The sequence below is a fragment of the Accipiter gentilis genome, unplaced genomic scaffold (genome assembly GCF_929443795.1).
Source record: "Accipiter gentilis unplaced genomic scaffold, bAccGen1.1, whole genome shotgun sequence".
Lineage (NCBI taxonomy): Eukaryota > Metazoa > Chordata > Aves > Accipitriformes > Accipitridae > Astur > Astur gentilis.
In genome coordinates this window covers 420,146-436,769 of record NW_026060824.1, presented here as the reverse complement: position 1 = coordinate 436,769, position 16,624 = coordinate 420,146, and the positions used below count along the sequence as shown (strand labels likewise).

General features: G+C 61.8%; 4 protein-coding genes across 7 annotated transcripts in view; 3 read left to right on the top strand and 1 right to left on the bottom strand.

The window, feature by feature from the left end:
- Positions 1–16,624, bottom strand: part of LOC126036843 (electroneutral sodium bicarbonate exchanger 1-like) — a 720,476-nt gene that overhangs the window by 405,706 nt on the left and 298,146 nt on the right. Inside the window, exon 24 of the mRNA XM_049797060.1 lies at positions 16,519–16,622. Within this exon, the coding sequence (XP_049653017.1) occupies positions 16,519–16,622 (104 nt within the window). The remainder of the gene's footprint in view (positions 1–16,518; positions 16,623–16,624) is intronic.
- LOC126036799 (uncharacterized) overlaps positions 1–16,624 on the top strand; it is a 300,228-nt gene that overhangs the window by 1,137 nt on the left and 282,467 nt on the right. Inside the window, exons 3-9 of one of the 2 annotated variants that reach the window (XM_049797006.1) lie at positions 258–343; positions 505–627; positions 990–1,186; positions 1,286–1,406; positions 1,531–1,617; positions 2,195–2,295; positions 2,593–2,662. In XM_049797006.1, coding sequence (XP_049652963.1) covers positions 258–343; positions 505–627; positions 990–1,186; positions 1,286–1,406; positions 1,531–1,617; positions 2,195–2,295; positions 2,593–2,659 — 782 coding nt within the window. In that variant the 3' untranslated portion in view covers positions 2,660–2,662. Of the gene's footprint in view, positions 1–257; positions 344–504; positions 628–989; positions 1,187–1,285; positions 1,407–1,530; positions 1,618–2,194; positions 2,300–2,592; positions 3,142–16,624 lie in introns of those variants that run through there. The other variant, XM_049797005.1, reaches the window with a different exon arrangement.
- On the top strand, positions 4,978–8,928 carry LOC126036803 (maestro heat-like repeat-containing protein family member 6). The gene is made up of 8 exons (XM_049797015.1): positions 4,978–5,049; positions 5,320–5,457; positions 6,059–6,235; positions 6,700–6,855; positions 7,315–7,416; positions 7,748–7,850; positions 8,096–8,152; positions 8,408–8,928. The coding sequence occupies exons 1-8, from the start codon at positions 5,023–5,025 to the stop codon at positions 8,611–8,613; spliced, it is 966 nt and encodes a 321-aa protein (XP_049652972.1). The 5' UTR covers positions 4,978–5,022; the 3' UTR covers positions 8,614–8,928.
- The window catches only part of LOC126036835 (U3 small nucleolar RNA-interacting protein 2-like), a 281,947-nt gene continuing 274,614 nt past the window's right edge, over positions 9,292–16,624 (top strand). Inside the window, exons 1-6 of one of the 3 annotated variants that reach the window (XM_049797047.1) lie at positions 9,292–9,302; positions 9,491–9,553; positions 9,668–9,779; positions 9,878–9,957; positions 10,077–10,150; positions 10,248–10,568. In XM_049797047.1, the coding sequence (XP_049653004.1) occupies positions 9,698–9,779; positions 9,878–9,957; positions 10,077–10,150; positions 10,248–10,389 (378 nt within the window). In that variant the 5' untranslated portion in view covers positions 9,292–9,302; positions 9,491–9,553; positions 9,668–9,697 and the 3' untranslated portion in view covers positions 10,390–10,568. The other 2 variants (XM_049797048.1, XM_049797046.1) reach the window with 2 other exon arrangements.

Here is a 16,624-nt window from a genome sequence, read left to right as displayed (position 1 = left end):
AGGAAGGGAGCTCTGTTCTGGCGTTCCTGGGACAGGGACTCTCCCTGTGCCCTGGTGCCAGCGCATCCCTTACCAGACCACAGCAGGGCCCCCTCCCTGTGCTGCCCTCCAGCATCACACCCTCTCTCCTGGGGCACGCAGGGGACACCGGTGTCCCAGCCTTGAGCAAGGGCTTGTGGCATCCCTGGGAGCTGGGCAGAGGGCTCGGGTTTTCCCTGCTGCTTGCCCCCCAGCCCTTCCTGCTCTCTCTTGGCCAGATCTGTGCTGCTCTGCCTTGGCTTTGCCCAGGGAGGAAGACAATACCCTGGACATCATTCGAGCCTTCCTCAGGAGCAGACCAAAGGTATCCGTGGCCACTTCTATGAGGCTGTGCCCGTGTCTCCCAGCCTGTCTTTCGGCCCCTGTCCCGTGCTCAGAAGGTGCTGGGGGCTGTGCTGGGCCCCCCACCTGGCTGTCTCTCCCCCCTGACGCTGTCTGTCTGTCTGTCTCCTCCCTGGCTGGCAGCAAGAGGCCCAGAAGCTGAGGTTTCTGGCCTCCATCTGCACCGTCTGCAGCACCACCAGCGTGGACTCCGCTGTGTGGGACGTGCTTTACTTCTGCCAGCCGGAGGTGGTGGAGACCATCGAGGTGAGGGGGCGGCCAGTCAGGCTGAGGCAGGGGCAGGGGCAGGGGCAGGGGCAGGGGCAGCAGGCAGCGACACAGCCCCGGGGGCAGATGAGAGCTTGGCCAGGCAGGGGGGTTGCGGATGAGCACTGCTCCAGGTCTCCATCCTTGGAGATGCTCCAAAGCCACCTGGGCGGCCTGGCTGGATGTTTGCAGGTCCCTTGGCCAGCCTGTGGCTCTGTGACGGGCACAGCCCTTCCAGCCATGGGGCTTGGGACCACTGGGTGCCAGGATGGGGGCACCTGGGCTCTGCCAGCCCCACAGGCTCTTGCCGGGCGAAGGAAACTGCCCCATCCTGAGCTGTCCCACGCTGCTGTGCTCCCCAGGTGCTGCTGCAAGAGGAGCCCGCTGGCCCCCAGGGCATTATGGTGCAGCAGCAAGCCATGCTGGCCATCATCTCCATGAGGTACCTGCCCCAGCCCCCAGCTTGGTGGCCCCGATGGCACCGGTCCCAGGTGGGGGGCATCCCCAGTCCTGAGGCAGAGAACGGGGCAGGGGGTGCCACAGGGTTTTCCCCGCAAAGGCAAGTGCCAGTGTGATGGAGGGTTGAGGGGTCCCCCATGGCATGGGGCTCAGCTCAGGTCTCTAAGCCCAGGGTCTGCCTCCTCCTCTGTCCCCGCAGCAGAGCGGGGCTGCTTCTGCAGGAGAAGAAGAACAGCCTCCTGTATGCCTGCTTCTGCAACATCTTCCACCTGCCTCCTCAGGAGGACACTCGGGGCCCTGATGCTTCACTCTACTCCAAGGTGTGCCAGGGGGTGAACCATGGGGAGTTCCCTGGCTGCGAGGCCCCTTCCTGGGCACCGCAGGGCCATGGCCGTCCCCTGCCAGGCTTCCAGGGCTGCCCCCAAGACTCTGTCCCCCTCACAGACCCTGGCCACGATGGACAGCATGCTGCAGGTGCTGGTACGCAGTGCCGGCACCCTTGGCATCGTGGAGCTGCAGAACATCTTGGAGGTCTGACCTTGGCACAGGGTCCCCATGGGCAGTGACCCCTGGCTTGAGCGGTGCCCACCCCCAGCACCTGGTGCAAGGAGGGGGGCAGGGAATGTCTCTCCTTACCAGCCATGCCCCCCACCCACCCCCCTGCCTCCTGGCTCCCGCCAGAGCCCCTTCTCCTGCCCCAGCCCACGCCACCTCTGCAGCCTTGCCCGCCGCCCGTCCTCCCCAACACTGCCTCCCAGATGGACCTGCCTGTCTGGCAAGGGGAGCCCAGCCCTGGGGCTTTCCCCCTCCAGCTTCACCATGGGCCGTATCCCAGAGCCCCCACCACAGGTCCCCAGTGAGGTGGTCACCCCAAAGCCTTGGAGTCCTTGGGTGGGAGGCAGAGGGATGTTTTTTGGTGGGGAGTGAATGGAAGGCAGCAGAGGCAGCAGCAGAAGCGGGATGCAGTGACCTGCCTGCCCGCAGCAGGTTGCTGTGAGGGGCAAGAAGGACACATGCCCCATCCCAGGCACTGCCCCAGAGCAAGCCTGGCTGTGCCATGCTGTGCCATGCCACCTCCCTGGCACACCAGCAGCTTTTCTCCTCCCAGCTGCTGCTGCCCTTCACCGATTCCCAGCTGGCAGAGGTGCAGGAGAGGGCCATGGCACGGATCGCCAGGCTGGTGAACTTCATCACCACCTACTCCCTGCCGCAGGTACCGAGCTCCTGGTCTGGGCAGCCCCAGTGCCCTGTCCCTGTGCCCCTGAGCCCCGGCACCTCCCAGGGAAGCTGGGCACCCAGCCAGCAGGTCGGGAGCAGGGGTCTTTGCCCTGCCCCTGTCCTGTCGATGCTCTCTCCCAGGGCAGGGCAGGGCAGGGCAGGGCAGGGCTGCCCCGGGCACAGGCAGGAACCTGGGTCCGGCAGCCCTGCCCTGCTCTTGGCTGCTGCCTAGCTGCTCTGGGAGCAGCTGGGGCTCCCGTTGTGCTCACACTGCCTCTCTTCCCCCAGGTCTGCCCCTGCTTTGCCCAAGCCACGGTCCGCAGGCATCAGTGCTCCAAGACACATCAGTTTGTAATGCTGGGGAAGCTGGTGGGGCACCTCACCCTCTGTTGCACCTGCAAGGACAAGGGGATGCGTCCTGAGGCTGCAGAAGCTCTCTATCACCTGCACACGTTTGTCCTGCAGCAGAGAAGTAAGACAAGCTGTGTCGGGCTGGATCCCCCAGGCACGGGCAGTCAGGGGCCACTCTCCTTGACGAGAGAAAGCCTTATCCAACCTGCCTGCCTGCCTGCAGTCTGAAAAGTCATTTTGCCTTGCCCCCGCTCACAATAGCCCTGGACCCTCCCTGGGTATCTGCTCCCTGGACCTGTCTGGTGCCCTTTTTCTTGGCCAGCAACTTTTCTGCCCAATGCTCTCAGACTGCACTTCCACTTCTGCACCCTCTCTCTAAGCACCCCGTTTTTGCTCCCCCCCAGGCAGGTGGCCCTGGCTGCATGGCACAGAGCAGCTGCAGCTCCAGGAGGACTGGCAAGCAATGAAGCCCTGGCAGCTTTTGAAAATCAGCCACACCCGCAAAATCTTCTCGGTAAGAAGTGCCTTTGGCTCAGTGTGAGTGAAGGGACACCCGATGCGTGGGGATGACAGGGGCTCACGCTGTTCCTGAGCAGGGGCTAGGCAAAGGCCCTCAGGGAGCTTCAGTCCCCTGCGGGACCCTGATGCCCACCATCAGTCTCCTCCCCAGCGCAGCCTGGCTCCGTGCCCCGCTCTCACTGCACAGTCAAGATGCTCTGGGTGATGCTCTGGGTGAGGCAACAAATCTCCCCTCCTCTCCTTCATCCTGCAGATGTTCACAAAATACCTCCAGTCCTCCGACCAGGCAGACATCATCCTCATGGCTATCAAGAGCTTGAGACACCCAAGCGCCTACAGCATCAGGCTGGCTGCCCACATGGTGGATGTCCTTGTGGCGGACCGTGCCTTCCAGCCGGGGCAGGTGAATAGCCCATGGGTGGCACAGCTGATGCTCCAGCCCACTGGGGGACTGTTCCTCCCCTGGCTCTGTGCCTGGCTAGCACTGACGCCGTCTCGAGCTGGCATACCGCACTAGGAACGGAAGCAGCTCCCAGTAGGAGCTGGGGAAATGGCCGCGCTCACCATGCTGACATCCCCACTCCCGCCCGTGTCTCCCCTCCAGGTGCTGAACGTCGTGTGGGCCATCTACAGAAGCCGGCCCTCCGTCAGGGCGGTGGTAGCCCGCAAAAGCCTGGACAGGGCCCTGGTGGTGCTTGTGCGCAAACACCCCAGGGAGTTGGTGGCCAGCCTGCTGCAGTGCTCCCCGACGTGCACCCGGTAAGGGGACCACCAGCCTTTGGGGGCGCCTCTCACACTAGGAGAGGGGCCCCAAGACCCTCCCGAGGGATTTCAGCCCGGCCATCCTCTGGGGTGTCCCTGCTGACAGAGCCCCGTGTCCCTGCAGTGTCGCCAGGGCCATGTGGAGGGCGATGATGTCTGACCTCCGGGCTGCGGACAAGGTGCTGAGGGAGCTGCTCAGCTTGCTGGTGAACCAGTCACTGCGCAAGACCTCCGCCTCCACCAAGGACAACCCGCGCATCCTCTCCCTGGCTGTGAGTTGCTGGACGAAGCCTTGCTGACCTCCGGGGCTGATCTCAGCTGTCCGGGGCCCCTGCTCCCCTTCCCTGCCCGCCCCAAGGCTTGACCTCCCCAGGGGTGAGGGGACATCTCAGCGTCCGGGTGTCTTCTGCAGGCAACCAGGGCGATAAGCGAGATCCTCCTGCAGCCTGTCTGCCTGTGGCAGGTGGAGGCAATTTTCCCCCAGCTTTTCCTGGCGCTGCTTTTCCAAGCGTCATTCACCACGGAGCTGACGCTGCAGGAAGTGCACATCTTCTGGACGGAGCACCGACAGGATCAGCTCACTCCCATCAGGTGCTCCATCCCTTTCCTCTCATCCCTGCCAACCACCCGGAGCCAAGCCAGGGTGGGAGCTAAGCATTTCTCCTTGTGCAGGTCTGCGGTGCAGTCCCTGAAAGTGCTGCTCTGCAGCATGGGCTTTGAGAGCCAGGTACTGGCCATCGAGGCGCAGGGTGGCTGGGACACCCTGCTCAGCTCCCAGACCCACCTCATGGGAGTGCGCATTATCGCCAGGTGAGAGCCCCTTCTCCCTGCTCCTTGGGGACAGGGTACCCCATGCCACCCCCTCCCTTGGGGCTGATGGCAGTGGGGTCCCCATTACTTGGAGAAAGTGGTACAGACTGGCGATGTCCAGGCTGGTGCAAACCCCCAAAAGATGTGCCTGCCTGGCTCAGGCCTGACAGTGCCTCCTTCCCCGTCAGGGAGATGATGAAGATGCCAAGGCGCCTGCGCTCCGCCATCTTCTGCCATCTGGTAGAGCTCCTCCGGACAGAGGACCCCACCTGGCAGATGGTCGCTATGGTCTTCTTCATTGAGGTGAGCCTGATGGCACCAGTCCAAGCTCCCCCCGATGCTCGGTTCTCCCATGCCCACCACTGTGGGGAAAGCTGGGGCAGTGGGTGGGCTCTGGTTGGTACCATGGAGGAGCAGATGAGCAAGCAATGTGCTGTGGTGTGGGGCACAGGGACTCTCTGCAATCCCTGCTGCCTCTCTCTGTCTGGGCTTGGTCTTGCCCTGCGTCCTTGTCCTGAGCTGATGGTTGGAGCCAGCACCACACCTCAGCAGCTCCCACTGCCTGTGTTTCAGATGCTGGACTTTACCAACATCAGTGAAGAGCTGGTCCGTGCCCTGGAAATCTTCCCCATTTATCTGCAGAGCCAGTGCCTGGGGATGCCCAGCCTGGTGCTCAGGGCCATCCTCAGGCTCACCGAGAGGCCTGACACAGTGAGTAGGGGGCAGCCGGGACAGCAGCCCAGGGTGGAACAGTGGGTAACGTGGCAGCTCAGGCTTTCCTGGGCATTGTGGGCTGTGCTGGCTGCTGCCAGCTCTCCTGCCTCCCCGGCCCTCTGCCCCATGGCTGTGCCATGCCAAGGAGAGAAGCAGCAGTGCTGACGGGAACGGGCTCCCACTGCCAGCACGTCCCAGCAGGTATGCTGGCGGCAGAGCAACCGGCCTGAGCGTGGGGTCTGCAGGGCCTGGCCGTGAGGTGTTGAGCCCCAGGGTGAAACACAGCAGCCATGGCAGGGGCTGCTGGCAGCTTGGGCAGCTTTCCAGGCAGCGCCAGTCACCCACCAGCCTATCCAGGGGGGTCTGGTGGAGAAGGGGGCAGCCGAAGGGCTGGCAAGGAGCCAGTGCTGTCTGTCCTCCCCCTCTGTGCCCTGCTCTTCCCATGGGCGTGCTGGTGAGCCCCGTCTGCCGGGACCTTGCCCTCGTAACCTGCACTGCCTGCAGAGAACCCAGTGGGGAGGCCGGTGTTCGTGGAGAGGGTTTTCACCCCTGTGATCGGTGGCTCCTTTACAAAAAGGAGGTGGCATGTCTCACACAGGAAAGGAAAGCCCTTATCCTGCTGCCGTACGTTCTGGACCAGCTGCTGGATGATGACAGTGATGCCAGCGCCGCGGCCCTGCCCGTGCTTGGCAACATGCTCTGGCTGCTGGAGGGGAAGAGACTCAGCCTCACTGCCCTGGCACTGGCTGAAAAGCTCCTGCTGCTTTTCAACAACGTACGGCTGGGGGAGAGCCCCATGTCCCCCTTCCTGGGCACCTCCATTCACGCCTCCCACTGCAGCCCCTGTGCTCTGCAGGGGGATGCTTTGCCCTGCAGTCCCCAGACCCCATTGCTGCCCTTGGTGGCTCCGTGCTGTGTCACAAACCCCCCACCAAGGACTCACTCCGGCTCGGCCTCCCTGCCGCAGCGGGGGACAGTGGTGGCAGGATGGCAGCAGGCGTGCTGAGCCCCACCAATGCACACCCTGCTCTGGCAGCATCCTCCAGCCTTCTGCAGGGCCTCCCTCTCTGGCCCTCAGCCCCGGAGACCCCAGTCTCCCTGGGCAGACCATCTGCATGCCGCAGCTCGCTGCCTTTTGCAGCAGGGCTGCCTGCAGCCATTTTGGGGATGTCTGTCTCCATGTCAGCCCCTTGCTTGCCATGGGCTTGTGGCTGAGGTCCTCCTCCCCTCTTCCCCCAGGAGCTGGACACGGTGCGGGAGCTCTCCATCCATCTCTTCCAAATTGCAACGGGGCTCGTGGTGGGTGCTGAAAAGAAGAAGATGAAGAAGGTGGTGTGGGACAGCCTGCTGCCGCTGCTCTTTCACCTGCATGACCAGGACGAGAGTGTGGCCAAGGTGGGATTCCCAACCTGACTGGTCCTTTGGGGAGGGCAATGCTGACACTGCACTGTGAGGTCTAGCTTGTTGAGTCCCTAGGAACAGGCAGAGCCCCCCTCCCTGCCCACTGCTGCCTTTTTCCTCCTGCTGCCTGGTGGATGGGGAGGTGGGTCCCTTTCCCACCCAGCTCCCTCCACACAGCCCCTGGCATGGGTCCCTGCAGCCCCAGAGACTGGACTACGGCTCCGCAGCAGCCTGGGGCCACCAAAGCTGAAACGCTGAAGCCCCGACAGGCTTCCAGCCAGAGAGGGTGGCTGCCCTCCTCTTCCCCTGGGGTGCTGAACCTGCTGGCAGCATCAGTCCCCAGCTGGTGCGTCTTCCCTGCATGGGCCAGGACAGGCTCTGAGCCCCACCAGGAGGGAGGACACAGGGTCCTGTGCCCCCCATGGTGGTGGTAGCATCTGTGCTGCTCACCAGGCCTCCCAGGAAGCCCTCCGCAGCGCTGGCCAGTTCCTGAAGTGGAGGCAGCTGGTGCGACTGGCCGAGACGGCGCAGGCATGGAGGATCTGCGAGTGCTTGGTAAGCACAGCCCGAGCACCCCTGGGATCTGCCCTGGGTAAGCCCTGCCCGTGCCCAGCAGAGGGGACCAAGGGCAGTGTCCCCACAGCTGCATGCACCCTCCTGGAACAGGCTCTGCTCCAGGCTGTCCTCACCTCCGGGGTCCCAAAGGGGACCCCGCCACCAGGATGGCACCCTAGCATTGCCTGGGAGCCCTCTGCTCCCTCCGAACCCCAATGCGGAGAGCGGAGAGCTGGGAATGTCCTGCTGGGGAGAAGAAGGGTGGTCCTTGGTGGAGGGATGGCCCAACGGGGGGGCCATCTCTGTGCCAACTCTGCACCCTTCTCTCCAGCTGGCCAGGAAGAGGAGCAGGGCCACGTACTACCTGTGGAAGAGCCAGACCTACCTGCGGAGCCCGCAGGAGTCCCTGCGGCTGGAGGCTGTCAGGTTCATCGGTGAGCCCCTAGCCCCAGGGTCCCTTTCTCTGCCAGGGTCCCTGTGTCCCAGTGCAGGACCTGTGGGGCACCCCTTCACTCTCTCCCACTCCTGCCTGCACAGGTAGGGCTGGCAGGAGGCTCATCCATCCCCTCCCCGATGCTGCACCCTGGGGTCAGCCCTCCCCAGGGAACTGTGTGGCCAGACAGGCTGGCTGGTGGGTCCCTGATGGCCAGTGGGTCCCTGACATGCTGTGTCCCCCCAGGACTCCTCGGACGGGATGTGGATGAGCACGAGAACGAGCGCAAGTACATCAGAGAGAGTGAGTGAGGGCAGCGGGGAGGAGGAAGGACCTTGGCATGGAGCTCCCCCCCCAGCCTGGGCAAGGGGGGCTCTGCTCCCAGCACATCTGTGGGAAGAGGGGTGTTTCGGGAGGGGCGTATTCCTAACCAGCAGCTTCCAGCTGAGCCATCTGCCCCCTGGTTCCCTCCTGGCCCTGGGAATCATGAGGTGCAATGTGCCCTGCCTGGAAGGGATATGGGGCTGTCACCTCACCTCTGCTGCTTTGTCCCCACAGTCCTTCAAGGCCCAAGCAAAGACACCAGCCCCTTGGTCTCCTCCCTGGCAACTCAGACACTCCTCATCCTGGGACGAGGAAGGCTGAAGTCGAGGTTTAACCTACCACGGCCGAGTTTACAGATGACGAGGGCACGGATGAGGTCACACTCAGTCCCCAGCGAGGACTCTGCTCAGGCAGAGACAACGCTGGAGCCCCAGCCCTAGGATGCTCTGCAGGCTGGGGTATCTCCTCTTCCTGAGGTCTAACAGGAAAGGAGACACCTCAGCTGGAGGAGGACCCGGCAGCCTCCGGAGAGTGGCAGGACAGCCACTCTTTCCAGTGCTCTAGGACAACGCCTGTCCATGCGCTTCATCTTTGCCACAAAGCACCAGCTGCTCTGCTGGGCTGTTGAAACAGAGGGAAGGAGAAGGCCACGCCAAAGCTGAAGCCAAAGTTGAAACTGAAGCCTTCCCTCCCCTCTGCGGGGCCACGCCGGGGCGAATCCCTTTTTCTGCCTCCCACCGTCCAAGGATCCTGTGCTGCTTTGGGCTGACGTGGCCGAGCTCGGGAGCTACAAAGCCACCAATGCTCTGACTCCAGCAGCATCCTCCCCTCCACGTCCCCAGCAGGAAGGGCAGCTCTGCCTCCTGCCCGCACCGCAAGCTGCGCAGCCACTCCTGCCTGGGGATGTCAGAAGTCACAAGAGCCAGCAGGCCCGGGGGAGTTGTGGTAGCAGAGGGCCCTGCTTGCCACAGCACTTTGCCATCTCCTTCTCCAGGTTCGGGCACCAGGATGTCATCACGGGGCCGGACAGCCTGAGCCGGGAGTGCTGTGTGACGGCAGGGGGCCGGGACGGTACCGTGCGGCTCTGGAAGATCCCGGAGGAGTCGCAGCTTGTGTTTTACGGGCACCAGTAGGTCTGGGGCGGGAGAGGGGGCTGCAGGCAGGGGGGTCAGGCTGGGGCAGCGGTGTGCAGGTGCCAAGCATCACTAGGAGCCTGCCGGCACTGTGGGGATGCTGATGCCCCGGTGAGCCCTTGTCTCCTAAATAGGATCCCAAAGCATGCTCATAACTGATGGCAGTTGCCCCTTCTCTTCACAGGGGCTCCATCGATTGTATCCAGCTCATCAGTGAGGAGCACATGGTGTCAGGCGCCGATGACGGGTGAGCACAGGGCCGGGGTGGTGCCTGGGGTGCGCAGGCGGTGCCCCCCTCGGCCCCCTCGCCCCTTCCCTCCCTGGCAGGTCCCTAGCCCTGTGGGGGCTAACGAAAAAGAAGCCGCTGGCACTGGCCCGGCAGGCACATGGCATGCAGGATGCCCAGGGCCTGCAGCAGCCATACTGGATCTCAGCAGTGGCCGCCCTGCGCAACAGGGACCTCCTGGCTACAGGTGTGTGGCAGCTGCTTTGGAGTGGGGGTGTGGAGAGGGGGGCGTCCTGCTCCCTTACCTGGGTGGGAGTGCATGGCAGTCTTCTCTCTCTGCCCCAGGCTCCCAGAGCGCCAGCGTGAAGCTCTGGAAGTGCGGTGAGGGATTTCGGAAGCTGGAGCCCCTCTGGGACATCCCGTTGGTATGGATGGGGAGGTGGGGGATTGGAGCTGGGCTTGGGGCATCTCTGGGCAGGGGCTCCCCTCCCTGGGCGGCAGGAGGAGGCTGCCAGAGCCCCTCACCCTGCCCTGTCCCCTCCAGGTGGGTTTTGTGAACAGCCTCAAGTTCTCTGCAGCCGGTGACTTCCTGGTGGCTGGCCTTGGACAGGAGCACCGGTACTGTCCCCCCTCCCTGGTGCTGCCCAGGGGCACAGCCCCCCCCTGCTCCTCCAAGGGCTCGGCGGAGGGTAGCCCCCATCTCTCTCATCTGCAGGCTTGGCCGGTGGTGGAGAGTCAAAGAGGCCAAGAACAGCCTCTGCATCGTCCCTCTGAAGCGGAGGGCTGCAGCCCCCAGTCCCGAAGCCCCTGACAGCCCTGAAGCCCCCGACAGCTCTGAAGCCCCCGACATCTCCTAGCCCCTGGCCCCAGAGGCGCTGGAGCCAGGTCACCAAACCCCTGTCCCTGGAGCTGCACCCCGAGTCCTTTGTGCAACCATCTTCCTGGAGCCGGAGGACGTGAGCAGCCCCCTGATCCTGCTGGCCCCCCTATCATGATGTGGCTCTGCCCTCTGCGAGGGTCTGCCCCTTTCCCTCAGGTTCAGCCTGACCTGAGCTCTGGAAGAGTCTTATTTAAAAAAAACAACAAACCAAACCCACTTTATTTACATAAAATAAAAAATAAAATAATCACACTTTTGCTCACACTAAAAATCTACTCTTAAAAACTCGGTTGGGCTCAGCACAGCAAGGAGCCACAGCAAGGTCATTGCTAGCAGAGCCTTGTGCTCTTAACACAGCGTTCCATTTTTATAGCTCTCATTTTTATAGCTTAAACCATGATAGAGACAGAGTCACAGCAGCACAGAATGGATGCTGAAAGAGACCTCTAGAGATCATCCAGCCCACCTCGGCTGCTCGAGCAGGGCCAGCTGCAGCAGGCTGTGACTCTGCTTCTCGAAGGTTCTATTGGCTGCGTTGCTCCCACGTTGTGGAGCTCGCATGGGAAATGGGCAATGAAGAGGGATGAAGTTTCCAGGCACTTTCTGGATGGTGCAGTGATTTTTTTTTTTTTTTTTTTCCTTCTGATTTTTTCTCCCCCCTTCCTGGTCTTGCGGCTGCCCAAGGCGCAGCCAGACAAGTGGAGGAGGGTCCCTGCCTGGCCTGCAGCTCCCTCCCTCGCCATTCTTGGGGTGATTTGGGGTTATTTTGCTGTGTCAGTGAGGCAGAGCTGGGCTCTCCGGGGCTGAGGTCAGTGGGACCCGAGGAAGGCCATGATGGTCTTGAGGCTTTGAAGGGCTGTGCACCGAGCCCTGTCCCCGCTGGAGGGGACACTGGTGGTGTTCAAGACGAAGGCCTTGCAGGCCTTGCTGTCGTGTGTGCCCGTGTCCCCCCCGGCCCCCAAGGTCTATCGTTGTTGCAGGGGCTCTGTGCTGCTTTCTGCGTGGGGCTGTGTCCGTGAGTCCTGCAGGGACCTGTCTGTCCTGGCTTCCCCACCAAAGGGCTGCTCCCCCTGGGGAAGGGGACAGGGGAGTTGTTCCCATTCCCGTCCCCCCCCCACCATCGCCTGCCCCGCTGGTGGTGACTGGGCCCTGGGGGTGGCTGGGTTCCCCTCGTGGCTTGCTGGCTCGGATTTGGGGCTCAGTGGGGCTCTTGCACTTCTTGGGTGCTGTTTCTTGGTGCCCCTGTGCTCCCTCCCCTTCCCACATAGGCACCGAGTGGTTCTGGAGAAACAGCTTTTAATTGAAAAGACAAGAGAAAAGGTCCCATCCAAGCTGGTCTGACCCCTCCCTAGCCCCCCCCGCCCACCCCCCCTGCCATATACCCCACCCCTCCTCTCCCACCCACCCCCACTCCCCCCATCTCCATCCCTCTCACCCCTGTCTAATCCCCCCACACACACACCCTCACGTTGGCTGCCAGAGCCCTGTGCTTGCTGGGTGCCATTGGCAAGGAGCTCTGCACCTGCCTCTTCCTCGGCTGCTCTGCCGTGGCAGACGGGGACGGTGGCAGGTCCATCCCCGCATCCTGCCACGGCTCCTGGGGCTCCATCCCGCCGCCGTTGACTATTCTGAGGCTCAGCGTGGTGTCGCTGAGCTCGGGGATGCAGTAGTCAGGGATGAGCATCTCCTCAGGCAGCGAGAGCGAGCTGAAGTCGCGGTCGGGGGTGTCTGCGCTGGTGCCACCAGCGTCCTCGGGCACGGAGCTCCTGCTGGGAACATCCTGGCTGACCCCCACTCCATCCAGAGAGCAACCGAAGAGCCTTAGGGCCTCTTCCAGGACCATCTCCTCGGACACTGCAAGGTCGCCTGCAGTGTCCCCAAGGGCTTCGTTGTTGGTGGCAGCGCAGGGGCTGGTGTGGACATCGCCGCCCGGGGGTGCCCCCACAGGGGTGGCCGTGCTGGGGATGTTGATCTGTGCCAGCTGCCCCTCGCTGTGCTGGTAGCCAGGGATGGACACTGGCAGCTCCAGAGGGTCTGGGGCCACCCCACTCCTCTGATTTTTGTAGGGTATGAGGTATCATGGTTGGCCCTGGGGGGTCCCGCAGCCCCCGGGACCCCACAGGGCAGCACCCGGCAGAGAAGCGGCGCCTTAGCCGAGCGTGGCGGTAGCCGGTGGAGGCAGGTCGGTGGTTGTCCACTGGATGCGGAAGACCCGGGGGTCGAAGAGGCAGCCACATGGAGCCCTCTGCAGACCTGTGTGGGTGAGGGGGAGCCGTGCTGGGCCGGGGGGACTGTCCAGGGGCACCCGCTGAGCCGGCCCCGATGGCCGACATCCCCCAGCTCTGGGCCAGGGGCGTGGGGAGCTTGTGGCCAGGGCGATCCCCACGGGGTGAGCCGCTGTGCCGGTGGGACGGGGTTGCAAATCGGGGAGGAGACTCACATCTAGGAGGTGAAAGGGGAGAGGTGGCCCCAAATATTTGGGGAATTCTCTGCAGATGGGCTTTACTGGGCACGCGCCGCCCAGGCGAGGGCAAGGATGCTCACCGGGGCTTGCTGAACCCCCATGCGAAAAGTGCCGGGGGAACGGGTGTGATGGGGATGGCGAAGGGGCCAGAGCAGACTGGGGTGCCATACCTGCTGGTGGTGCCTGGGGTGCCCGGGGTGCAGGGAAGGGCTGCTCCCATGCGGGCAGGCGGCACAGGTTGGCTGAGCCTGAGAGAATGAGACAGGAGCGATGGCCGGCGGTCACCTCTGCTCTTGCCCCCCAAGAGCGTCCCTGGGCTGCCGGGGTTGGGGTTGGTCCCTACCTCGAGGGTAGAAGGTTTTGGGGAGCACGAATGGCTGGAAAAGCTGGGGCGCCGGGGGGCCCCAGGACCCAGGCAGTGGGAGCTGCGTTGGTGGCCGCGCCATGGTCCCTTCTGGCTGTTGGCTGCCAAGGACTCTTTGGTGTCTCTGCGGAAGGAATGCGGGGGCTCCCTGTGTTCCGCCCCACCCCCAAGAGCCTCCCCAGCTCCTCCTGGGGAGGGAAAGGGTTAAGGGAGGCTGGGGTGCCCCCGGGGCCTACAGGCGGCTCTTGGGGTCTGCGGGTGCAAATGCTCTTTGCTTTCAACAGTATTTTTCTGGTGGGGGAAGAAGAACAAGTTGATTCAGCCGAGCCAAGCGGGGACCAAGCTGCAGCCGCAGCCTCCTTGCGCCAGATGGCAAATGCGTTTGTGACCGTTGCCCGCACTTCTGTTCGCTGCGTTGACCGGAGCGAGGCAGAAATAGGAAAAGTACGTCGAGGGCACGAAGGAAGGTCACGCGGTGTCGCTCGGTGGCACGCTTTCCCCCAGCCCTCGCTCCAGTAGTGCTGTCAGGTCTTTCAGTCTCCTGCTGGGAAAAGCAGCAGTTCTGGATCCCCCTGGGAGGGGGTGGCCCTTTCCCTGGGTGCGTGACACCCCGGAGGAGACGGTACCCGCCGCCGCGTGCTCCCAGAAAAGGACTGGATTCTGCCCAACGTCCGGTGTCGGGGCGCTGGGGCTGTTTGCGCTCTACGGGACCCCAGGGATGGGGTTAGTACATCCCCTCCTCGTGCTTGGAGGATTCGGCGCTAGCAAGGACACCCCAAGGGTACCAAGGACACAGGCCTCTCGCTCCCACTGTGTGAACAGTGTGTGGCCTGGGGGAGTCGGGACAACTGCCGTGAACCGGAGGCCAAAGATCTCTCCTGGCCTGTATCCTGGTAATCAAAGAGATTGCGCTCTGTTCGTGAGGCACCTCTGGCTGCAAGATTGTGCAAGGCCATGTGCTGCGTAACTTGTGGCAGGGACCGATGCTGGGGGCGTGAAGGCAAGCGCGCTTCTAAAAGCATAAAACTCCGTTTCATTTCAGAGCGCAGCTGAGCCACCCCGCTCCTCAAGACTCTGCCATCTGCACCGACCGCTGTGGCTGGGACCGGGCAGTGCTGCACATCCCAAAGGCCACCAAGTCACACCCGTGTCCCTGCTGCTTTGCCGGGAGCTTCTGCGATGCGAGCGATGTTTTGGGGGCTGATCTCTTGGACTGCAGCTACTCCGTCCCTGACCGGCAGCTGGCCAGGAGGGTTGTGTCCCAGGTGGAATTCCACCTCTCTGACGAGAACCTGGCCAAGGATGCTTTCATCCTGAAACATGTCCAGAAGAACAAGATGGGCTTCGTCAGCATCAAACTGCTGACGTCCTTGAAGAAGGTAGGCAGCGCGTTGCGTTGGCCAGCCGAGGTGGGAAGTGGCCTCCACGTTGAAGATGCCTGGGTGTCTGGGTGTGCTCTGGCTGTCTGCCATGGCCAAAACACTGCTGTGTTATCAACAGCTTTCTAGCTACCAGTACAGAGCACAGCACTACGAGGGCTGCTGTGGGGTAAAGGAACTCCAACTCAGCCAGATCCAATACAGAAGGAAAGTGGAGGAACAACAGAGGGAGCAGCCCAGGGACACAGAGCCCCAGGTCTCATCTGGCCGCTCCTGTGACCATACGGTGTATGCAAAATCAAATACCTGAAGTGCTCCCTTAGATGCAGTTTACAGCCAGGGGACAAGAAGGTGGCAGTTCTGCATTTTGCAGCTCCCAGGCTGATGGCAGAGCCAAAGCAAAAAAAAAAAACACAACAAAAAACAAACCAACCAAGAGAGGTAAAACTGGAGCGCAGGGAGCAAATGCTTTTCTTTCACCTTAGGCCAACTGCTCGGACGCTCTCTATGCTGCCCTGCCGCAGAGGGCATCCCTCTCGTACCAGTAAGAGACATAAGAGTGAATTAAAGCCAGGACCCCAAACCAGACCAAAAACCTGGTCGTGATCAAGAAGAAAGTGGAGAATGCATCAACTATAACAGAAAATTATTTTGGACATTCCCAGTTAACATTTGGAAAAAAGAGAAAAAAAAAGAGGAGGAATTAGGTATTAAAAGAAGAGCACTGAATGATAAAGCAGTAGCAGTCCCTCTACCACTACAAACCCACACCCCCACACGCACGTACACACACAGACTTAACACCACCAAACTCCCCTTGACTGTGACCTTCACCTCATCTTGCTGGTCTAGAGATACTGAATGCCTGAAGCACACCAAGGATAACTGAAAACATCTGCATGGCTTTAATGGGAATCCTCCAACTGAAACAAAGCGCTTTCTCCCTCTGTCTGCGTTGGCACATCCCCAAGTCACGCTCTCACTCCTCTCCTTCAAAGTCAAGATTCCTAAACGTGAAAAGCGGGAGTGGGGAAAGGCAAAGGGAAGAGAAAAAGAGGGAGAGCATCATCAGTGGAAGACCTGCCAGCTGCTGCTCATTCAGCCCTGTTTGGGGGACCACCCCAGCAGAGAGGAGCTGGTTTGCATGCCACGGTCCTCAATGCCTGTTCCCAGGGACAGGCCGTTTGCTCAGCTTTGCCGGCCAAAGCGTGGGAAAAGCGTAGGCGTGCGCTGTCGCTTGCAGAGGAGCACGGTCACGTTCACGTGCAATCCTTTACCTTTTTCCTCCCTGGATTCAAAGGGTTTCTGTCTTCAAAGTGAGAGCCTTCCATACGGTCGTTTGTGACATTTCATCCAGGATAACAATCTCAGAAGGATCAGTCCTGCAATAAATATTTTACATAGCAATCCGTGATTATGGGAACTGATGCCAAGGGCATTAGCATCAGCAAGAGGAACAGCGGAGCCCCGAGAATCAAAGCTCCGCATAAGCGTGGGAGGTTTTGCTGGATGAGGAGTTTTGGGAGGCAAGCCGGGGAGCTGCAGAGCAACAGCTCTGTGCAAAGGCTTTTGCTGGGGCTTAGCCCCGGTCCGGGTTCCTAAGCCACTGCTGGTACAGATCACGCCTGCAACTCCTCATGTGTAAGTATGAGGATCTCCAGCTACCGTAAAGGCACTGATGAGGCAAGGTTTGGGGGTCAAACGCGAGTGCTGCAGCCACTCTGCTTGCGGTCAGAGCCCTGCAATCACCTCCTGCAGCCCTGCCCCCGAATTTGATTTTCCCACCAAGCTGCCTGCTGGTTTCTGTGGGATGCCCCACAAAGAGGCAAGGGGAGAAAACTCTGCCAAACACCTTCAAGCTAATCTTGCCGGGGGTCCTGGCGCTTGGTGGGGCTTTACCTGTCACTGCTTTGCTTTGGGATATCCACGTCACTGGTCTTCCCCACGTTCAGCTGAACTGAACTTGCAGCAGCAGCAGCAGCTTCCATCACCCTCCTGGACTCCT